This window comes from Peromyscus maniculatus, chromosome 21 (genome assembly GCF_049852395.1).
Source record: "Peromyscus maniculatus bairdii isolate BWxNUB_F1_BW_parent chromosome 21, HU_Pman_BW_mat_3.1, whole genome shotgun sequence".
In the NCBI taxonomy this organism is placed as follows: domain Eukaryota; kingdom Metazoa; phylum Chordata; class Mammalia; order Rodentia; family Cricetidae; genus Peromyscus; species Peromyscus maniculatus.
This window is the reverse complement of record NC_134872.1, coordinates 47,248,337-47,272,202: the sequence shown is the minus strand read 5'-3', so window position 1 is coordinate 47,272,202 and position 23,866 is coordinate 47,248,337. Positions and strand designations below refer to the sequence as shown.

Sequence of the window (23,866 nt, the reverse complement as noted above, 5' to 3'; positions counted from 1 at the left end):
TCACTGGCACACAAAAACTCTTTGAACAGACCACCATTAGAACAAAATCTATAAATAAATAAAAAAAACAAATAAATAAAAAACTGGACCTCATAAAATGGTAAGGCTTATGCAGAGCAAAGGACACCATCATTAAGACAAAGTGGCAGCCTAGAGAATGGGACAAGTTTTTTTTAATCAACTACACACCTGTTATGGGGATAATATCCAAGGCAAATAATGAAAACTAAAAAACGAGATATCAGCTAAACAAATAATCCACTTGAAAAATTGGTTAGAGGTCTAAACAGTAGTTTCCATAGAGAAACTCAAGTGGCTGAGAAACACTTAAAAGAAATGTTTGACATCTTTCACCATCAAGAACATGACAATTTAAACAATTAAGAGATTTCATGTTACATCATCACAATGGCTTAGGTCAATAAAACAAGTGACAGCTCCTGCTGGCAAGGACGTGGAGTAAGGGGAACACTCAGCCATTCCTGGTAGGAGTGCAAATTTGTCCAGCCACTATGGAAACCAGTGTGGAAGGTTCTCCGGAAGATGTCAATCGAATTACCTCAAGATCCAGCTATATCACTTTTGGGGAATGTACCCCAAAATTGCCACATCCCACTAAAGAGATGCTTGCTGAACTATGTTCTGCAAGAACTGTCTCTTCCTCATCCTCCGTGGAAGTCTTACTTTCTTTCCCTGATAGAGACACAAAGAGGTTACAGACAGTCTAACATCACACAGGTCCTGGACAAAGTAGGGAAGAGAATCCCTGATACCTGCTGGGTGGCTGCACTGAGAGGTTAGAGGCATCATGTTGGAACACTAAGGGCTCTCATGATGGTGACTCAGAGCCAAAGTAAGCAGAGATGAGGCACAAAGGCAGGAGAAGTTTTACTAACTGCAGCGGGTAAGGAGAGCCTGGGAATTGATTGGAAGACAGTGTCTTCCTGGAACATAGAAACTATGGGGGATTTTATGCAGGGGCATCTACATATTTTGAGATGTGAGTCAATTCTGGAAGATGCTCATTGAGGGACTATATGACACTTTTAAACATGGTCAGTTCAAGGTCATGTATCTCACACTTTTTAGTGTTAAATGAGAGAGTACTATGGGAGAGAAATACCACTTTGACTGTATCAGTCATGGCACCCCTAAAATGTAACTTAACACTGCCTGACTAGAAACACATGCTTAAGATCACACTGATGCTACTTGGAGAGGTCAAGGACATGAGAAAAGAATATCAAGATTACAAATGCCATATGACCGACTGGACAACTCTGCTGATGTCCACATCATTATGTCCTCCCCTTGTGTTTCTATAAATCTGAAGTTAAATAAACCCTGCCTCCTGTAAGTAGATCTTTGCCAACTATTAGACCACACATGAGAAAAATTAGTAGTAGAGTGGCTGGATATAAGAACGTGAGAGAAAAAAAAATTAAAAATCACTATGTATTTTGCCAAGCCTTGATTGGACCATTGCATGTGACATCACATGGAGTCCAAGTGATGTAAGCTAGATATCAGCCAATAAAAGGGCGCCACCTAGGGCTGGGTTTTGTGTTTGTACTTCAGAGAAGCAGTTGGTTCTCTGAGGAGCAGTTGGATTCAGTTGTATCTGCTAGATTTGGACTTTTCAAAACCTGTACGATTCTCAACTTAGTGAGTACATTTCCCAAGTCTTCAGTTTGGGCTTTTGTCTCTTGGTATCTGTTCATTGCTTTCTTGACACCATTGTTTTGGGTTTTGATTTTTGCCTGTAAGTCCTTTTTCCTCATTTCACCTCATTTTCCTTTTATCAGCTTCTTTTCTTTGCCATATTTCCCTTTGTTATTTTGTAATTTATACACAAAATGGTATAGATTATCTCTATGGCATAAGAAATTTGATCCTGCATTCTCATATCTGAGTATGTTGCATTTTGATCCTATTTACATGCTCTAATTCACTTACCCACACATCGACTGTGACAAGTACTTCCTAATGAGCTAAGGTTATTCCCTCTGCATGTTTAGGACCCCTAGGAAAAAAAATGTGACACTTGTGTTTGTGGAACTGGATTATTTCAAGTAACACTTTCTCTAGTTCCAAATGTGTTCCTGAAAAAGGCATTTCGTTTTTTTTTTTTTTTGATGTCTGATTATAGGACTTACCTAAATGTTGCGTGTGTGCTCTGCTTTGTGTCAATTTGTATGTATGGATGAATCCCCCTGGCTCTGCTTCCTGAGTGCTGGGATTAAAGGCATGTGCCACCGCCACCTAACTGTATTTTTTACATTTCATGAGGGGAGGGATGGAATTGCCAGAGCTTACAGAAGGACAGTGATGCTAGGACAGATCTTCCTTTCAGACAAAAGTTCATCAGTAACGATGGACTAGACACTCACTGGGTGTCTGAAGGGGTTTTATTCCCACCAGACAAAGTATGTCTCCATGAACTTCATGGTTGCTGAGGGGAAAGGAATTGCTTCAATAGCAAGAAGCAGGCTTGGTTATCATGAGAACTATGCTTCATGACAGAGCATGGGTCTTGAATTTAGGCTACTTGGGAAACTCATTGATTGTGTTCATGGGGTGGGTGGGGAGATATGGTCAATGTATGACTTTGTGACAGCAATGTATGTTTGCCTCTTCTGGAAAAATAACAGGAGTGGGGTGGGGAGGGATAGCAGCCCTCTCTGCTAAGGGCATTTGTGCTTGGGTTCAAGAATGTGAACAGAAAAAAAACTGATTTAATAATCAATGTAATAATTTAACGGAAAAATAATTTAAAAAATCACTTTGGTTTTTGCCAAGCCTTGATTGGTCCATTGCATGTGACATCACACGGATTCCTTGTGAGGTATGCTAGATACTAGCCAATCAAAAGGCACTGCCTGAGACTGTGTTTGTCTGTACTTCAGAGAAGCAGTTGGTTGGTGGGAGAGCAGTTGGACTCAGTTGTTTCTCATATACTTGACTTTTTCTTTGACCTGTTGGATCTGGACATAGTGAGTTTAATTCCCAAGTTCTCAGTTTGGGCTTTTGGCAATTGGCATTTATTTATTTCTTTATGTACATTATTGGTTTGGGTACTAATTTTCCCTGTTATTCCTCTTTCTTCATTTCAAGCTATTTTCCTTTTATTAATGTCTTTGTCGTTTTTGGCTGTGTTCTTGTGTATTTTACAAGTTTAGTGTTATATTAAATGCATAGGATGAGGAATTTGATCATTATTTTGATATTTGTCTGTACAGTACTTTGGTCATATTTATCTGCTATATTTCACTTCCCAACCCATTGAATTGGGACCATATACACAGGCTATCCCCCTGCCTGCTCATGACCTGGAGTGAACAACATGTGACACTTGTGTTTGTGGAATGTGCTGTTTGTAATATCGCTTTCACTAATTCCAGGTTTCTTCCTGAATTAGGCATTCCATTCCACTGATGTCTGATTTAGGACTGACCTCAGTGTGTTGTGTATGCTGTGTTCTTTTGTTGTTGATGAACCTTGAGTGTTTCTGCTTAAAGACGTCTTGATCATGAAGTCTGGTCTTATGAATGTGGTATTGAATTTGATGTGAGTCATTAATTACTCTCATTCAGGATTTTCCAATCTGTCACTCAAGGATATTGCCTGATACTAGGATCTTTTTTAAATGTCTTAAATGGTTCGGCAATTAGGGTAATAATTCTTTTATGAAATGTGCTTGAAAAAAGTGTGCCTTCCCTCAGTTATATGGTCTACTGAAATACTTGTGGATCAGTGCTGCTAGTTGTTGAGATTGGACAAGTTGATTTCCAGTTTGCTGGTTTTGGCTCCTGGGATCTAGACTTGCTGTTTCATATTTATATTTCTGTTTTTACAGTTTTTCTTTATATTTATTTTTCTTCGTATAGTATATCCTGACTGCATCCTCACCTCCCTCCACTGCTCCCAGTTGCCCCTCACCTCCTCTCTGCACCAGATCCACTGTGCTCTGTGTCCCTTTAGAAAAGGGCAGGCTCCAAGGGATAGCAACTGAACACGGAATGACAAGATATAATAAGATTATATTAAAATATTTGTTTTTGTTCTAGAAACAATTTGTGCTTAAAGTATCAGTTCCCTCATTAAATGCTACCCAAGTTTAATTTTTGAAAATTCAATCTTTTATTTCCATGTTTTTTCTCAAGTATAGAAAACATTTTCAAAATTACTAGACTAAATTTGAATATTTTTTCATTTTTCTTTGTTAAGAAATTTTCTACTCACTCTACATACTATCCACAGATCCCACCTCCTACCTCTTCCCACACCCCTACCCTCTATCACAAGCCACCACACATCTCCACATCCCCCAAATCAAGGTCTCCCATAGGGAATTAGCAGAGCCCGGCACACTGAGCCTAGGCAGGTCCAAGCCCCTTCCAACTGCACCAAGGCTGCCCAAGGCGTCACACCACAGGCACCAGATTCCCAATGGCCTGCCCATTCACCAGGGATGGATGCTGATCCCCCTGCCTGGGTGCCTTCCAAACAGTTTGAACCAAACTACCATTTTCCATATCCAGAGGGCCTAGTCCAGTCCCATGGGAGCTCCAAAGCCACTAGTATACAGATCATGTGCTTCCTCTAGTGTGACCGGTCATCTCTGCATGTCTTTCCATCATGATGTGGATGTTCCCCTCCTGCAGAATCCCTCCTCTCTCTCATCGATTGGATTCCTGGAGCTCAGCCTGGTGCTTTGCCAAGGATCTCAGCATGTACCTCCATCAGTCACTGGACAAAGGCTCTATGATGACAGTTAGGGTATTTACTAGACCAGTCACCAGAGTAGACCAGTCCAGGCACCCTCTGTACCACTGCTAGCAGTCCAAGGTGGGGTATCCTTGTGGATTCCTGAGAGCCCCCCCAGGACCCTGCCTCTTCCTATTCCCATGATGTCCTCATCTATCATGGTATCTCCCTCCCTGGCCTCCCACTCTGTCCCTGTTGTGGCTTGACCCTCCCATTTCCTTATGTTCTCATCCCGGACACTTTGCCCTCTACCACCACCAACCCCTTCCCCCCACCAACATCCAGTCCTCTCATATAGATCTCATCCACTGCTCCTTCGCTGTGTCATCCATGTCTCCCACTAAGGGTCTTTTCTTGTTAGATAGCCTCTCTGGAGCTGTGGGTTGCAGTCTGTCCATCCCTTCCCTCATATCTAGTATCTACTTAGGAGTGAGTACATACTATGTTTATCCTTCTAAGTCTGGGTACCTCACTCAGGATGATATTTTCTAGTTCTACCCATTTGTCTGCAGACTTATGATGTCATTGTTTTTCTCTGCTGGGTATCCTAGGCTTTTTGTTTTTCCATGTAAAGTTAAGTATTGTTATTTCCACGTCTGTGAAGAATTGTGTTGGGATTTTGATGGGGATTGCATGGAATCTGCAGATTGCTTTTGGTAAGATTGCCATTTTTACTATGTTAATTCTACTTATCCATGAGCATGGGAGATCTTTGCATTTTCTGATATCTTCTTCGATTTCTTTCTTCAGAGACTTAAATTTTTTAACATTACAGAGCTTTCACTTGCTTAGTTAGAGTTAGCCCAAGGTATTTTATATCATTTGTGGCTATTGTAAAGGGTGATGTTTCTCTGAATTCTTTCTCAGCCCATTTATCATTTGTATATAGGAGGGCTACCAATTTTTTTGAGTTAATCTTGTATCCTGCCACCTTACTGAAGCAGTTTATCAGCTGTAGGAGTTCCCTGGTAGAATTTTTGGGGTCCCTTATGTATACTATAATATAGTCTTCAGGTAGTCAAAGTCTGACTTATTCCTTTCCAATTTGTATCCCCTTGACCTTTTGTTTTCTTATTGCTCTAGCTAGAACTTCAAATGCTATGTTGAATAAGTATGGGGAGAGAGAACAGCCTTGTCTTGTTCCTGATTTTAGTGGAATTGCTTTGAGTTTTCTCTCCATTTAACTTGATGTTGGCTGTTGGCTTGCTGTAAATTGCCTTTATCATGTTTAGGTATGTTCCTTGTATTCCTGATCTCTCTAGAACCTTTATCATGAAGGGGTGTTGCATTTTGTCAAAGGCCTTTTCAGCATCCAATGATATGATCATGTGGTTTTTTTCTTTCAATTTGTTTATATGGTGTATTACCTTGACAGATTTTCATATGTTGAACCATCCTTGCATCCCTGGGATGAAGCCTAGTTGGTCATGGTGGATAATTTTTTTGATGTGTTCCTGGATTCGGTTAGCCAGTATTTTATTGAGTATTTTTGCATCAATGTTCATGAGGGAGATTGGTCTGTAATTCTCTTTCTTTGTTGCATCTTTCTTTGGTTCGGGTATCAGGGTAACAGTAGCCAAATAAAAAGAATTTGGTAATGTTCCTTCTGTTTCTATTGTGTGGAACAATTTGAAGAGTATTGGTATTATCTCTTCTTTGAAAGTCCGGTAGAATTCTGTGCTGAAGCCATCTGGTCTGGGCTTTTTTTTTGGTTGGGAGACTTTTAATGACCATTTCTATTTCCTTAGGGGTTATTGGTCTATTTAAATAGTTTATCTGGTCTTGATTTAACTTTGGTATGGGGTATCTATCCAGAAAATCATCCATTTATTTCAGATTTTCCTTTTTTGTGGAGTACAGGTTTTTGAAGTATGATCTGCTGATTCTCTGAATTTCCTCCTTGTCTGTTGTTTTGTCTCCCTTTTTATTTCTGATTTTGTTAATTTGGAATGTCTGTCTCCCAGCTTTTTGGTTAATTTGGGTAAGGGCATGTCTATCTTGTTGATTTTCTCAAAGAACCAACTCTTTGTTTCATTGATTCTTTGTATTGTTCTGTTTGCTTCTATTTTTGTTGATTTCAGCCCTCAATTTGATTATTTCCTGATGTCTGTTTCTCCTGGGTGAATTTGCTTTTTCTTGTTCTAGAGCTTTCAGGTGTGCTGTAAAATCACTAGTATGAGATTTCTCCAACTTCTTTATATGGGCTGTATTCTTTATTGCTATGAATTTTCCTCTTAGCACTGCTTTCATAGTGTCTCATAAGTTTGGGAATGTTATACATTTGTTTTCATTGAATTCTCGGAACACTTTAATTTCTATCTTTATTTCTTCCTTGATCCATTGGTGATTCAATTGGGCATTATTCAGTTTCCATGAAATTGTGGGCTTTCTGTAATTTTTGTTGTTGTTGAAATCTAACTTTAAGCCATGGTGGTCTGATAAGATGCAGGAGGCTATTTCAAATTTTTTTGTATCTGTTGAGATTTTCTTTGTGACCAAGCATGTGGTCGATTTTGGAGAAGGTTCCATGGGGTGCTGAAAAGAAGCTATATTCTTTTTTGTTAGGGTGGAATATTCTGTCTCTATCTCTTAAGTCCATTTGAGTCAAAATGTCTTTTAGTTCCCTTATTTCTCTGTTAAGTTTCTGTCTGATAGACCTGTCCATTGGTGAGAGTGGGGTGTTGAAGTCTCACACTACTAGTGTATGGGGTTTGATATGTGATTTAAGCTTTAGTAATGTTTCTTTTATGAATGTAGGTGCCCTTGTATTTGGGGCATAAATATTCAGAATTGAGACTTCATCTTGTTGGTTTTTGCCTGTGATAAATATGTAATATTCTTCTTGATCTCTTTCAATTGATTTTAGTTTGAAGTCTATTTTATTAGATATTAGGGTAGCTACACCAGGTTGCTTCTTAAGTTCATTTGATTGGAAAGTCTTTTCCCAGCCTTTTATTCTGAGGTAGAGTCTGTCTTTGAAGTTGAGGTGTGTTTCATTTTGCAGCAAATGGATGTATTTTGTTTTCATATCCATTCTGTTTGCCTGTGTCTTTTTATAGGTGAATTGAGACCATTGATTATTAATAGATATTAATGACCAGTTATTGCTAATCCTGTTAGTTTTTGGTGGTATTGTTGTATGTTTCTTTTCTTTGGTATTTGTTGGTGTGGCACTATCTATTGCCTGAATTTTCATGGCTGTATCTAACTACCTTAGGTTGGATTTTTCCTTCATTTGCGTTGTATAGGGCTGGATTTGTGGATAGATATTGTTTAAATCTGATTTTTTTTCGACCACCAATGGTACTTTATTCTGGAAATTTCTATGTATTACATAGGTATTAACATCCTTCCTCTCAGCCCCACACCCCCTGCACATACAGAAAGATTAAAAAAAAGATGTCCTGTATGAAATCTTCTTACCTAAAGCCCTGAAGTGTGTCCCTGCGTGTGAGTGAGACTCTGGAAGGACTGGCCTTGTGCTCAGGACTGCCAGTCCTTCCCTGGGGCAAATGGTCAGCACTCCTGCTTCCTCTTCGAGATCCATTTCTCAATCATTACACATTAGCATTCCCCACTTGACACCTCCTTAGCAACTTGATTGCTAGATATATTTTTCATTTGGCAAAAATTCAATATGGCTTTGCGTGGGATGTTTAGTGTCAGAAGCGGCGGTGTTGATGCTCAGGCTCTGCGGGGAAAATAGAGAGCATGTATATTCCTGGAAGAGCACAGGTTGGAGGCTGAAAGGGCTGTGCAGTTACCGCCTCATCAACACCGCCTGCTTCTCAAGTCTGTGACATTGGCCGGAATACAAAAGCCTCCAAGGACGACCCTCTGCCTGCTTCTATTCCGGGGTGTTGGAGTAGGTATGCATGACACCGACACAAGGCACACTATGGCATCGGAAGATGGCTTCCTGGGACCATCTTCGAAGACCTGGGTGTGCCCGAGACAGCATCCCTCTACCCAGAAGGGTATGCCTTAAGGATCTTCACGTCATCCACGGGACGGTCCTGGGAGTTTGTCTCCACCATGCCCACTCGATTCACCATCCCTATGCCCTGGCACACGCGGCCAAAGATGGTGTGTTTGCCGTCCAGGCACTGGGTGGGAGCGAGGGTCACGAATAACTGGCTGCCATTGGTGTCTGGTCCTGCTTTGGCCATCGCAAGGATCCCAGCCCCAGTGAACTTCAGGTCTGGGTGAAGTTCCTCCTCAAACTGTTTGCGGTAGATAGATGCGCCGCCTCGACCTGTCCCTGTCGGGTCACTGCCCTGGATCATGAAGTCCTTGATGATCCTGTGGAATTTAGTGTCGTTGTAGTAGCCCCAGGGAGTCAGCTCTGCAAAGTTCTTGCAGGTCTTCGGCGCATGCTTCCAGTACAGCTCCAACACAATGACCCCCATGCTAGTCTCCAGGTAGACGTTGGGCGGCTGCCAGGTGTCAGGGGGGATCGCCGCCATGCTGAGCGAAAGTAGCCTAAATCTGGTTTTATCATGGAATATTTTTTTCCATTCTTTTTTTTGTTTGTTTTACAACACCATTCAGTTCAACATAATAGCCACAGATTCCTCTGTTCTCCCCTTCTCGCCCCCCTCCCTTTCCCCCCAGCCAACCCCCCATTCCCACCTCCTCCAGATCAAGGTCTCCCCCGAGGACCGGGATCGACCTGGTAGACTCAGTCCAGGCAGGTCCATTTCCCCCCTCTCCCAGACCGAGCCAAGTGTCCCTGCATAAGTCCCAGGATTCAAACAGCCAACTCATGCAATGAGCCCAGGATCCGGCACCCACGCACAGCTGCCTCCCAAACAGATCAAGCCAAATGACTGTCTCACCCATTCAGGGGGCCTGATCCAGTTGGGGGCCCCTCAGCCTTTGGTTCATAGATCCTGTGCTTCCATTCATTTGGTTATTTGTCCCTGTGCTTTATCCAACCTTGGCTTCAACAATTCTCGCTCATATAAACACTCTTCTTTCTCACTAATTAGACTCCCAGTGCTCCACCAGGGGCCCAGCCATGGATGTCTGCATCCAGATTCCTCAGACCTTGGATGGGGTTTATGGCACAACTATCAGGGTGTCTGGTCATCCCATCACCAGAGTAGGTCAGTTCCTGACGTCTCTCGACCATTGCCAGCAGTCTTTTGTGAGGGTATCTTTGTGGATCTCCGTGGGCCTCCCTAGCTCTCTGCTTCCTCCCCTTCTCATGTGGTCTTCATTTACCATGGTCTCCTATTCCTTGTTCTCCCTCTCTTTTCTTGATCCAGCTGGGATCTCCCACTCTCTTTCCCTCGACCGTCGCCCTTCATTGTTCCCACTCATGACCAGGCTGTTCATGTAGATCTTGTCCATTTCTCCGTGTCTTTTTTTGGGGTCCCATTTTCCAGGTAGTCTCACTGGTGATGTGAGTAGCAGTCCAGTCATCCTTGTTCCACATCTAGCATCTTCCTATGAGTGAGTACATACCATATTTGTCTTTCTGAGTCTGGGTTACCTCACTCAGGATGATTTTTTCTAGATCCATCCATTTGCCTGCAAACTGTATGATGTCATTGTTTTTCTCTGCTGAGTAGTATTCCATTGTGTATATGTGCCACAATTTATTTATCCATTCTTCAGTTGAAGGGCATCTAGGTTGTTTCCAGGTTTTGGCTATTACAAACAATGCTGATATGAACATAGCTGAGCAAGTGCTCTTGTGGTATGATTGAGCATTTCTTGGGTATATGCCCAAGAGTGGTATAGCTGGATCTTGGGGGAGATTGATTCCCAATTTTCTAAGAAAGCGCCATATTGATTTCCAAAGTGGTTGTACAGGTTTGCATTCCCACCAGCAGTGGAGGACACTTTATGCTGGAGAGGATGTGGAACTAGGGGAATTATCATGGAATATTTTGTTTACTCCGTCTATGTTGATTGAGCATGTTGCTGGGTATAATAATCTGGGTTGGCATCCATGGTCTGTTAGTGTCTGCATAACGTCTGTCCAGGACCTTCTGGCTTTTCTCTATCATATCTTCAACGCCAGAGATCCGCTCTTCTGTATCTTGTAATCTGTTGCTTATGCTTGCATCTGTAGTTCCTATTCATTTACTCAGATTTTCCACTTCCAGCAGTCCTTAGATTTGTGTCTTCTTTGTTGTCTTCAGTTTTCAAATCTTGAACTGTTTCCCTCACTTGCTTAATTGCTCTCTCTTGGCTTTCTTTAAGGGATTTACTGATATCTCCCATTGTTTAGTTTGACTTTTCCTCGACTTCTTTAAGGGAAATTTTCATTTCCTCTTTTAAGATCTCGAATATCTTCTTAAAGTCACTTTTATGGTAGATATCTTGTGTTTCTTCTGTGTTGGGATGTTCAGGTCTTGCTGGTGTAGGTTCTGATGGAGCCATATTGGTTTTTATGTTGTTGACTGTATTTTTGCACTGGCGTCTACCCATCTCTTTCTCCACTTGGTGCAAGTGGTGTCTGTGTCTGAGGAAGCCTCTCTTGGTTTGATCGATACTCTTGGTCCAGTGGGAGCTCTTGGTCTAGTCGGTGCTGATGGACTCTTTGCCTCAGGGAGCAGATCTTAGTTCAATTGGCCCTCCTGCACTTTATTAGTCCAATGGGGTGCTGGCTGGCTCTGTCCTAAATACAGGTTTAAAACATATAATATATATTATGTGTAGTAATATGTATATATATACATATTATATATTATGTGTAGTAATATGTATATATACATATTATATATACATATATAACACATTACAATATTTATAATTGTGTATATTATAATATATGCCTATTATAATGTATAATCCCACTAGTTAAGGCTTAGAATATATTATACTATATAGCATAATCATAATTTAATAATCACAACTCTACAGTAAGTATAATACATTACACTATACTCACATTCCCATAAGGGTTTGCACAATACATTTCCATACATGCTTATACTGTACTTGATCATATTCCCCTGCACTACATCAGTTCCCGACCACGTCTTTGTGACAGACACTGTGACTTTCACACAAGCCTAGTCCACTTCCTCATGACCAGGACAGACAGGGTAGATCCTGGTTCTGTTTGTGGAGCTGCTTTGTCTCCTGTAGAACTCTATCTAGTTAAGCTACTTTCCTTAGAACACAACAGTTCTCTGGTCTCTGTGCTGAGCATGGATTCTCCCTACAGTCTCCTTATGTGCTATGCTGTTGTTCCATTTGTTACAAATGTTACTTCTGCCATTCTGACCATGAACTAAGGGCTCTTTAGTGTGTTGCTGAGATGGAGGTGAAGGATCAAGACTCTGGTTCATGATCTTCACATCTGTGTTCATCAAGGAGAGGAGCTCACACATGCTCCATTCCTTGAGCTTACTTGGTGGTGGGATCAGGCTAACACTGGCACAGGGATGAGTTTGAATGCCTGCCTTTGCTTTCTCTTTTGGGAAGTATTTTGTATAACCCTGCTCTTCATTCTTCTGGAAAGCTTTGAATGATTCAGGGATCCATGAGATCTGGGCTCCGCCTTGTTTGGAGCTTTTCTGCTGCAAGTCCTAGTGACTTACATGTTCAAGGGTTTTTGTTTTATCTTAATTCAATATTCACCCATATCTAAGAATTCCTTTCATAGTCTCTATTTTCATGTGGTATAAAAACAGTAACATCCATGAAAGACCCTCTGGACTGTAGATGTATCAGTTACAACATCAGTTTTTCTATAGTGGAATTTGTATCTCATCTCTCTCTATCAGCTTGGTTGAGGGGTTTGCATTGTGGCACATCCTTGAAGAGAAGCAGCTCATTCTCTCAGGGATCTCTAGAATTTCCTCACATGCCAACTTTACTTATACCAACTCAAACCTTTCCTTGGATTCCTCATCCACTGCTTTGAGTTTGGGTTCTTCTAGAATTTTTATATCCTTGAAGAACATCATTACATTGTTTGGGATGTCTCAGATTTCATAACAGAGAATTCCAATCTGCAGCCTTCCCTCCTTAAACTGCATTCATGTTTTTCTTTTAGCATTTTGTGGGTCTGAAATTTCCCACAGGATAAAGTGGTTGAAACTGAGCAGAACACCATGGACAGCCACATGGAAGAGGACATTCTTGAAAAGGATTTCAGGATGTTGATATCTCTAGGCTGTGGTTCCTTCGGGGAGGTGAAGCTGGCCTGCCACCTTCCCACACATACACGAGTGGCTGTCAAGGTCCTTGAGAAAAACACCAACAGTGTGGCTGACATCAGTACTGAAGTGAACATCCTTCAGTCTCTGGAACATAGGAACATCGTTCGATTTTTTCACATGATCGACACACTGTCAACCACTTACGTGATTATGGAGTACGTGGCAGGAGAAGATCTGGAGAGCTGCCTCAGGGCACTGGGCTGTCTCCCGGAGGAGGAGGCTAGAGGGATTTTCCGGCAGGTGGTGTCAGCTGTTCACTTCCTCCACCAGAGACACATCGCACACCGTGATATCAAATTAGAAAACATCCTAGTCGATGCAGCAGGAAATGCAAAGCTTTGTGACTTTGGTTTGGCAATTGAAATCACAGAGGGGCAGAAGTTGGAGGAGCCTTGTGGCTCCTTGCTCTATTGGGCTCCAGAGATCTTGGCAAGAAAGCCCTATGATGGACTGGCAGGTGATATGTGGAGCTTGGGTATCCTCCTATATGTCCTGGTCACAGGGCACTTTCCATACATGGAAGAAACCCTTGAAAGTATGCACAGGGTCATCATCACAACAATGTGTCCCATTCCACACCATCTGTCCAAACCCTGTCACTTCATCATTGCCCGACTACTCATGGTCACCACCTGGTACCGATTCACAATCTCTCAGCTTGTGGAACGACCATGGCTGGGCCCCATTCAACAATATGTTCCGCCTGCCACCAAAGAAATCCTGCCCAAGGTCGTGGAGGCTATGTGCACCATTGGCTATACCTGTGAGGAGATTGTGTCATCCCTAACTCACAGGCGAGAAGATAATCATGTAACGGCCACATGCAACATTCTCAAACACCACCTGAGTTGTGGGGACAGCCATCTTCAAGATCAGATGCCCTGGCTAACTCGCAGCCCTGCTGGTCCTGTTTGCCTCCCTCTCCCCTTGAAGAGAGCCAGTGAACCAGCGTTTACTACCAGTCCACAAGCTGGGAAGAGTCACTCTAAGGTGGAGGGTGTGGAAGAAAGAGACAAAACATGCAGAAGCTACACCATGCCTCACAGACTCTCCTTCCTGGAGACGCTGCCCTCTTCAGACAACACAGTCCCAGATAGAGATGATCTTGTGGCTGGCGTCATCAACACTGCTGCAGAGGACACTGCAGTCAACAGGAATTCTGCTGACCCCCTGCCCGGGAATGTCTCCTCCCCTGAATCAGTCTTCCATACAACACCCACAGGAAGTCTGAACCTGGGCTTCTCTGAAGAAGATGCATCCCAGGAGCCAGACATTCCCAGTGACCAGCCCCAGGTGGCACAAACGAAATCTGGATCCAGGCCATTCAGGGTCTGGAAACTGGTGAGGAAGCAAATTTCCCATGCACTGAGAGCACTGTGCTGCTGCTGCTGCTGCCTGCCCACCTCAAGGTGAGCCCTGAACCCTTGCATCAGGAGCTGCAAGGGAAAGAGGGACAGGGGAGACCTACATGGAGAACAGTAGGTTGGGCCTCACAGATCAATTCCTACATTTTTTAAATATGCTATTTCAATATCTTTTTTAAATGAAAAGCTGTACCCACTCAGAGGGCACAGCAATTCAGATATGTGGTACATTAGATGGCAATTTGCACAGCATTCTGTTCATGTAAAGTTCTGGAAGGTTGAGGCAAAAGCAGATAGCATAGCATGGGGACCACAGGGTGGGAAGGAAGGCAGGAGAGTTTGTCTAAGGGGTTAAAGGTTCAGAATGAAGGAATAAGGATGAGAAATATGGCACACAACTTTTATCTAGCAAAGTCACTAACAGAGGTGCTTTCATATTTCTCTCTGCTTTGAAGTGTGGAAACTGAAATGGCCCAGTAGAATTCCAGCCCTGGGGAGGAGCCACAGAAGGGATCCAAGACAGATCGCCAAGGCGCCAGCTCCCTTCAACACACGGCAACAGGCTCCTGCATCGATACCCCAGCTATTGGGTCTCAGCTGCCACTTTATAACTCCTCCAGCTAACTTTAGCTCCAGCACTATTGTTGGATGAAGAGGTGGTCGGAAGGCAATGTACCCAGTGACTCTCTACCTTCCTAGCTTTTGTTGTGCTTGTAGGACCACTCACACTGCATGGACAACAGCAGCCTTTACAACCAGGAAATGACTTCACATCAATCTCGGCTGCTCATCCTCTTGGTCACTATAACACCTCCAACTACTTCTCTGGCTACCTTTTGGAAAGAAGAGTAAGACTTGTGTAAGTCCTGGAGAGTGGACATGGGTGAAGGAGATAAAGGGGACTGTAGCTAGAGTTATTCTGCCTTGCCCACAGTCAGGACAAATCTTTGTCACCTGCCAGTCCCATAGCCATCAGACCCAACCAAGTAAACACAGAGACTAATATTGCTTACAAACTGTATGGCCGTGGCAGGCTTCCTGCTAACTGTTCTTACATCTTAAATTAATCCATTTTTATAAATCTATACCTTGCCACATGGCTCGTGGCTTACCGTCATCCTCACATGCTGTTTGTCATGTCGGTGGCTGGGAGAAACCCCCTTTCCTTCCTGTTCCCTTAATTCTCCTCTCTGTTAGTCCTGCCTATACTTCCTGCCTGGCCATTGGCCAATCAGTGTTTTATGTATTGACCAATCAGAGCAATTTCGCATACAGACAATCCCACAGCAGGGGACTAATTGGGAAACAGGATGGAGACCGGTACAGGGAAAATGAGAGGTGGTGTAGATTAAGGAATAGAGTCTGCCTTGAGGAACTTCCTGTCAAGAAAGGAACGTGAAGATGTGTGTGTTTCCCTGTGACAGGGGCCATGGACAAACTAGAGCAGTAAGATACCTCCCCTGAAGTGCAGAGTGGGAGGGAGCTGGGAATAGCCCGCAATGAGGAGGAGAGGGCTTGCTCCGATGGTTCCTGGCATGTAACAAGGCACACAAGTAGGATGCTGTCTTGAAAATAACATCCTGTTCTTTCCTACAGATCCGGGTGCAGCAGGAGAATGAAGCAGGACTATTGGTCATTGGAGTCCCATCCTCCTCAGTGCTGAGTAAGTCCTGTCGGTTAAACTCACTAAGACAGGCACTTTCCTTATTCTTTCGGGTTTTTTTTGAGAAAGTGAAATGGCCTATTTGAACAACAGTCTTGGTGTGGTTACATGCAACAGGAGGGATCCAGGCTGGAAATCTGTGTCATGTGTGATGATATGTTAGGGCTCCAGGCTCCAGTATCCATCCTCCAGGTTAGGATCTCCGCTGCCATCTCCGCATCCTTCACCTCACTGTTGCCCCTGCACTGTTGTTGATCATCCCTGAGAGTCAGGTGTAGCATCCACAAAGTGAATGTCTACATCCCTCATGGTTCCTGTGGGCCAGTGTTCCAAGGCATCTAAAAGGGCTGCCTCTGTCAATAGGACAGACTTGCACACAAGTCTCAGGCTTCCATCATCCTTGATCTCTTCATCACCTCCAAACTGCTTTCTGACTGTCTTTTAGAAGAACTACAGCAACTGTAAATCCACTAGGAGATGGGAGAATGGAGATAAGGGGAGGAACAGGGGAAAGGAGGTGGAGAGCATGAAGAGCAAATGAGAGGACCTGTGGAGAGCGGCAGAATGTGTCTAGAGGAGATTACCTGAAATGAGTCATTAGAAAAGGGCGTTGTCCTGGGTAGGGGTCTTGAGGCAGTGAGACCAGGAACAAACGTCTCAAGCAGAGCAGAGTGAGACTCTGCTTTCATCCTTGGCACTCTATTCAGGCATGAGGAGGGAAGGCTCCGTTCTGATCCTTCTTAGCATAGGTCAAGGTAGAGAACTATGAGGCTGCTTTGGAAATGGATTCCCATTCTGGTTTTCTGATGAAGGGTGCGGTTAGGGTGGCTCCATCATTCAGTGGGGTCCTCTTCTGGTCTTGTCTGACATGGCCTTTGGCAGATCTGATGACATCATTGTCATTTCTCCACAGCCTCCTTTTCCCGGATTTCCCATGTTACCTCCCACCTCTTAAGAATCTTGCATCATTTTCCCATGTTATGGAAGGATTTATACCTGATATTTGACCTTACATTAACAATGTTCTGCTCCAGCGTGGGAAGGTAAGTTGACATTGTCAGGCTTGATACTGAGTACTGCCTGTACAAGGCCAGAGCCACGGGACTTCTCTCTGACCAACGCCCACCACTGGGCTCAGGCTTACAAGGAAACCTTGATCATCATGGATCTCTTGATGACAGTCACTGATGCAGTGTGAAGCAATGGTCAGTGTAGTGTCTGAACTGGTTTCCAGGACACCTTTCACTAGGGAGCAACTCACTGATTTGGCAAGAGAAAATGAACTAAACTGGGACTGCAGGGTATTAATCTGTGTGAATCATGAACCTGAAGGTAAGATTGAGTACAGTAAGTATCTGTTTGTGGTAGAAGATGAGTCTTTGAAGCCTGGTCTTGATGTGCTGAAAATGATCCCATGAAGTGCCCTGTGCCAGGATCCATGACACACAGGAAAGTTATCATTGATTTGCTCAACTGAAGAGCAATGGGAGACTGAGAGACTGCAGAGGTGTGAGAAATGAGGAACCAGCTTCTCTGCTGTAGTTGGCCTCCAGCTCCATTCTGACCGTCTGATCCTGACCTATTAACAAACCCTGATGTATATTACAGGCTTTGACCAGATCTTCCCAGCAGGATGAGAGCCATCTTGTACTGTCACTTACTTCTAGATCCCTGATCATCTGGTAAGTCCCATGTGCACACAACAAGACCCAGTCATTTTGATCAGAGAGAGAGAAATTTTCAGTTTGTGGGTATCACCTGGTGTCAGGCTCTGTTTCTGTGGCACATCAGTGAAGGCAGAGTTTTAGACATGGTAGAGGAGTCTGTTGAATTCTGGAAATGAGATAAGGAAATTTCTTGAATCCTCATAGTTATTTTTTTTTTTTTTTTTGAGATTGTGTCTCACTCTATAGCCCTGGCTATCCTGACAGACTCTGTGTAGAACATGCAGTTCTCAAACTCACAGTGATGGACCCCCTTCTCTGCTTCCTGAGAGCAGCGTTTACAGATGTGGACTCACATGCCTGTCTTCAAGTTCTGGATAGCATCAATGGTAAATTCCTGCAAACATTTGAGGCAGAAGTAGACAATTCTGTGCTTCTTTCATCCTGACAGGGTCAGGGACTGAACTGAAGGTTCTGTTATCCAGGATGGACTACAAACAACAGCAAATCCAATTCTAACCCTCAGAATAGAAGTCCATGTCCACCAGTGAACAGATACCTGCAGGTGAGAACTGCTGTCATGAATTCTTCTGGGGACCCTGGTCAGTGGGCTGGAGGAGGTATTCCTAGATGATACATCCTTGGAAACAAGGCACAGAACATGTGGCGGCTACTTTCTAATCCTTTATCTCAGGATTCCCACTGCAGTCCAGGCACACATCCCATGACTTCAACCTGATCAATCAGGAGAGTCCAGATTGGCTACCTGGTCTGATGGATTGAGTTCTTTCCATTTGAGCCATGAGATCACAGCTGAGGACTCAAGGTGGGTCACTGAGACAGCTGGTGCCTGTTTTGGGATGTTGAATGCAGGGCTTTCACTTTAAGGACACCAATGGCAGAAGCAGGGCACAAAGCCACATAGTCTACAGAGGAGCTTCCAGTTCTACTCCTCTGGCCCCCAGATTCTGTCTGCTTGGCTGCTGACTTCCATGGTTATTCTTACCCATGGGTCTCAGAGAGTTTTCGTTACTTGTCAAAACCACTTTGAACTGTGTTTTATGCCAATCAACTTTGTTCATACTCCCAGGTAATTGAGAGCCCAGGGCTGCAGGTTTCTTAATTCAGATCTAACTAGGACTCTGTGCACCCACTCTGGACATTCTGTGATGGGAGAAGTGATCAGCCCTCCCAAGAACATTGTGGACCAGGCCAGGAAGACCACTGTGCCAGTGTTCTGTTGTTCATGTTACGGCCCCTACGAAACTCCCGATTTTAAATATGAAAGAAGATAGTGATATTTGTCCTTTGGGACACACCTGTCATACATAACACAGTCATCCTCAGTTGTGTCTGTTTTCTGAAAAATATCTAAATTTCATTGTTGAGGGTGAGTATGTGCCCTTGCCCTGTATGCTCTTCCTCTATTTAGTTATTACTTCTCTATTTATTTACTCATTATTCATTTATGTATTCATTCTATGTCTTTTATATCCCATATCTTGATCACATTCATGTCCCCAGTTGTAGCAGGAATCTTAAAAGTTCTTATTAATAAAATCAAACCCGAGGCGAGTTATTGGGGTCCATGCTGGTAGATCAGAGAGACAGAACAAGCCACAGCTATCTCACCTTGCCAATTCCTCAGCTGGTCCTGTTTCCTCAGACTGGAAGCCTCTGAGTCCTCATCCAGAATGAATCTCAGCTGAACTGTGTTGCTCCAAAGCCTGAAAGCTTAACCAGCCAAATGCTTAACCAGCCAAAATGCCTCTAGTTTCTGGTCCTCATGCCTTATATATCTTTCTGCTTTCTACCACCACTCTCTGGGATTAAAGGCTGGCTTTCTGGGATTAAAGGCGTATGTCACCATGCTTGGCTTTTTCCAATGTGGCCTTGAACTCACAGAGATCCAGAGGGATTTCTATCTCTGGAATGCTAGGATTAAAGGTGTGTGCTATCACTGCCTAACTAGTGGCTTTTTCTGTTCTCTGACCCCAGATAAGTTTATTAAGGTACACGATATTTTGGGGAACACAATACCACCACACCCAGTACTTCACATCCTCCCTCCATTATTAAACCTGCACCAATAAAACAAAATTTAAGAAAAAAAAGAAAAAAGTAAGAGAATATTAAAAGGAGAAGACATAAAGATCTCCTGATGGAAGCTGCAGTGACCGAGTGTGACAGAGAGAGTCACACTGTGACATCTGTCCACATATCTTCACCTGTCAGTGCTCATTGCACAGTCACTGGTCTGCTTCCAGGCCCTGGGTTTCTACTCCACTAATTTTGTATTTGATAGACCTCGTGTTTCTACTACACTAATTTTGTATTTGATACTGTCGTCTGTCTTTTGCAATGGGCACATTAACTTGTTTCACTCTATGGGTATGCAAATTTAAAACCCTGACTTCAAAATCACCAGTGCCACAGTACAAACCTGCTTCTAAACAAAGAGACAGTGTTGATCTGGAGATGGAGAGCAGAAGATAAAAGCCAGAGATGGCAGAGTCAGCAGGAAGAATTGACTAAGGGAGGAATTTGGATAGGATAAGAGGGGGGGGGGCAGCCATAAGGAGAGGGATGCACAGTAGGTCTAGCTTAAGTGCTGCATATTTCCAGTTCCCCTAGAGTCCCTTTCACATGTCCTTTCTCTTTAAAGTGAAGAGCTCTATACATCAGGAGACACAGGGTGGCGATCTGAGGTGTGGCCTGGGACAGCAGAAGTAGGAGCTCTGCAGGAAGTCCAGATGGCAGTGTGCCCACTTCCCCAGCAGAGAGGGTCTCTGTCCAGCACAGGAGGAGGTAAGCCAACTACCACAGGACTCTCTCCAGGAAACCTTCGTTATTGAGGAAATATGATCCAGGGCTGGTGTTTCACAGCATCCTTGTTTGAGGGGGTCATGAGCCAGTACCATGTACAAGCTACCCATGAATATGCACACCCTGTGGACCAGTCTGCAGGGGAATAACTAGCAGTCCTCATTAATCTGTTTACCCTTAGGGTGTGTGGTCCTAGTGAAATGTTTCCCCAAATGAAGGAAAGGGAGCTCCTTCCTCTATTTCCTCTCACCCCTTCCCTGCTGTTGTATTTGCAGCCTTCAAGTGTCCCTGTGTCCAGCCCATCAGAAAAGACACAGTTCCACTGCATGCTGGTCTAGTTTATGTGTTTGTGAAGGGGCCTCACTGTAGGGAGTTTTTATCAGAACCATATTTGTCTCCTAACAGGAAAGTGCCAGCAAGCTGGAGGAAAATGGGTACCACATCGGATGGAATGCAGAGAATTTGCTCCACTTTTGAAGTGAGTGGGCCTTACCTAGCCTAGGACACAGTGGTCAGAGGTTGGGTCAGCACTTTTAAAACTTTGTACCCAGGTACCACTGTGTACAGTGGTCAAGCCTTCCCAGCCTTGTTGACCTTACAGCTATGTCTTGGCAATAGGCTTTCTGCTTGCTTGTCCTGCTGGGATAAGTGTCTAAAGGGTTGTCAGGTGCACATGACAAGCAGACAATGTCTACGTCTCCATGCAGTGAAGGATGCCACTCTGATGGGGATGAATGTCAAGGCTCATCTATGTGCAACACATGGCCGAAAGCATCACTGAGATCACTCCATAACAGTCTGTAGTAGATGCTTAGTTTTTGGTTTCTGGTCTAAACTTGTTCTGGCGTAGAGGTTAGGAAGAATCAGGATGCCCAGGCAGGTCTGCCTCAATCCCAAGGGTAGGTAGTCATTGGGCTTATGTTACAGAGGACCATAGAGAGAGAGAGAAAGTCATAGGTGAGGCATGGCTACAGAGGGATATTGAGAAAACTTGGTGTGGTGGCAATCTTCCCTCTCTGTTCCTAACAAAATGAGGAGAAACAGTTTGAATCAAAGATGGTGAACATCTTTGAATTGAGACAGGGCTTACTATTGTAGCTTTTCAAGATGAGTTTAATGTGAACTTTTTATATCAGTGGCCACTGCAGGGAGGAAATGGTGGCTTCTAGATGGTTATGTGAGAGAAGTCATCTTATGATGATGCTCAAACACTTAATACTCTCCTTGCCCCACTTACTTCCACCTGGAGGCAGCAGGAATAGGTGCAGATTTTGTTCCAATATCTTTCCACACACTGCCCCAAAGTCCCTCAGTGATGCTCACCTCCCAGTTGAGAAAAGTGAGTCCTAGTGATGCTGGATAGGTTGCTGATTTGCACAGAGCCTGACTGGTTGGAATTGTTTAGATTCCTCTCAGAACACTGACACAGATAGGATGGCTAGGGTGGTGACAGCCTGGGTCTCTGTAGTCTCAGAGGTCAACTCCAGAACTCTCATTGACCAACCTTTTCTCCTCAGATCTGCAGGTTCTGGTGGATATGTTCAGACAACCTCATCTTCACCATATGTGCATCCTGTGTCATCTAGGCAAGTGTTCAGTGATCTGGGTGCAGGAAGCACATCACCTAGAAACAGACATGTTGGTGGAACCGCTTTTCCTTCTTGGTCCTAGGGCCTGTTTATGGGACAGTAGCAGAGCAGCTAGAACAAACCAGTCCCTGAAATCAAGGCTTTCCAAGGAGACCCCACTGAGTTCTCCCTCAGGAAGGTCACATAGGAAGAAAAGGGACATTACTGTTGCCTCATTATGTCCTGAACTCCACCAGAAATAAACCAGCTATTTTCTGAAAGGCCACAGGTCTAGGGTGGGAAAGGAGTTTTCTGCCAGCCTCATCTTTGATCTAACATAAGCATTTTCTCATAGGTGCCTGGCCATATCCCTAGTCTTGGATCCCAAGAATTCCTGACCTGAGTATGTGCACACTTACCATCAGAGACATGGAGGGAAAAGAGCACCTCTCACCTCTCCTACTTTGCAGACTAGCATGGCATTGTCAGAGCTCCAGAGGAACTCAGAGATTCCACACAGCAACAGGAGGCCATGCTGTGGAGGACAATGGCATGGTTTCTCTTCCACCATCCAACTACAGACAAGGACTCCAAGTTAACAACAAGAACTGTGGAATATACAGGAGTGGTCCCTTGTGACAGCCTCCCCGTGGGTACTTACTGTTGAAGCCTTGCCCAACTTAGACCCCTTTGCATTTTGACAGTTTGGAAATTAACATAATCCTCTGTGTCTTTGCAGATAATCCAGAACACCTGCCTGACCATGTAAAGAAATATCTCAGAGGAACCTTGGGAATTAAATGTGCTTCCCTTCCTGAACTGATGAGTGGATTCGTGAGAAGGGCAGTATCCATGGACCACCTGTCCCAGGCCTCCTCTAACATGAAGAAGGAGAACTTGAGGTCATACCCTCGGCCCATCTTTCACTGGTATTAGACTGAGACAATTTTCAAACAAATACAGACGCACTTAATTAGAATAACAACATAATTTCTATAAATTGGCATTCAGAATGTTTGACCCCTGGAGGAGAGAAATCTGAAGCTATATGAGCTCTCAGGTTCTACCAGCTGTTATTCTAAAGGCAACAGATGTTTGCACTTCATCTATACACTCAACAAAATCCAGTCTGATGCTCAAACACAAGATGTAAAAACCAACTGGACCTAAACCTAGAAGAGAGGGCAGAGGACAGGAGAGATTCCTCCCGACCATCATCTTCTTCTTCCAGGACTTCCCACCAAGTCTCAAAGATCCACAAAGGGCTACAGGGAAGTAATGGAGACAGGACACATGGAACATAACAGAAAGTTAAGTAACAGACCCAGTGAAATCCTGCCAGCTGATGTTCTCATAGTCAACCAGGGAAATCAAGGCAGAGAGAGTGGCTTGTCCACAAATGACTGCAGAAGAAGATTTAAAAACAAGAATAAGGAACCCCTTTTAAAAACAAGAATGAGGAGTCCCTTCTAAAAACAAGAAACATGGGCTGGAGAGATGGCTCAGCCGTTAAAGGCTAGGCTCACAACCAAAAATAAAAACAAGAAACATGAACACAGTCACCATTTCAATTGACCCCAAATACAACCACTATAATGTTCAATACACTTATAGAAGAGGACTACGTAAGTTCCTGCCTTATAGGAAGGAGGAAGGAGAATAACACAGATGAACTGTGGACTCAGGAGCCCTGCTGCCAACAGCCATGAATATAGAGAGGCAGGAGCATGGCTGGAGAAGGACACTCCCCAGGACCTCTAGAGAGAGCTTGGCCCTGACACACTCCAGAGGACAGCAAATCTCTGCCAGTGAACGCTCTGTGTCTGTGAGG

At 43.8% G+C, this 23,866-nt stretch overlaps 1 protein-coding gene and 1 pseudogene across 8 annotated transcripts; one reads left to right on the top strand and one right to left on the bottom strand.

Annotated features, from left to right (window-relative positions):
• The first annotated feature begins 1,572 nt into the window (after window positions 1-1,572).
• On the top strand, window positions 1,573-23,589 carry LOC143269944 (putative sperm motility kinase W). 8 transcript variants are annotated; one of them, XM_076557650.1, is made up of 14 exons: window positions 1,573-1,665; window positions 12,785-14,359; window positions 14,770-15,173; window positions 15,911-15,977; window positions 16,891-17,020; window positions 17,586-17,659; window positions 17,872-18,030; window positions 18,127-18,206; window positions 18,336-18,467; window positions 20,307-20,449; window positions 20,873-20,945; window positions 21,985-22,053; window positions 22,391-22,688; window positions 22,775-23,589. In XM_076557650.1, the coding sequence occupies exons 2-3, from the start codon at window positions 12,843-12,845 to the stop codon at window positions 14,792-14,794; spliced, it is 1,542 nt and encodes a 513-aa protein (XP_076413765.1). In that variant the 5' UTR covers window positions 1,573-1,665; window positions 12,785-12,842; the 3' UTR covers window positions 14,795-15,173; window positions 15,911-15,977; window positions 16,891-17,020; window positions 17,586-17,659; window positions 17,872-18,030; window positions 18,127-18,206; window positions 18,336-18,467; window positions 20,307-20,449; window positions 20,873-20,945; window positions 21,985-22,053; window positions 22,391-22,688; window positions 22,775-23,589. The 8 variants fall into 8 exon arrangements, with proteins under 8 accessions (XP_076413765.1, XP_076413759.1, XP_076413763.1 ...); XM_076557644.1 differs by lacking the exon at window positions 17,872-18,030 and having other exon boundaries at window positions 18,093-18,206; window positions 22,391-22,684; XM_076557648.1 differs by lacking the exon at window positions 17,872-18,030 and having other exon boundaries at window positions 18,093-18,206.
• LOC143269945 (peptidyl-prolyl cis-trans isomerase-like 1 pseudogene) lies at window positions 8,207-9,244 on the bottom strand (annotated as a pseudogene).
• Window positions 23,590-23,866: the final 277 nt, after the last annotated feature.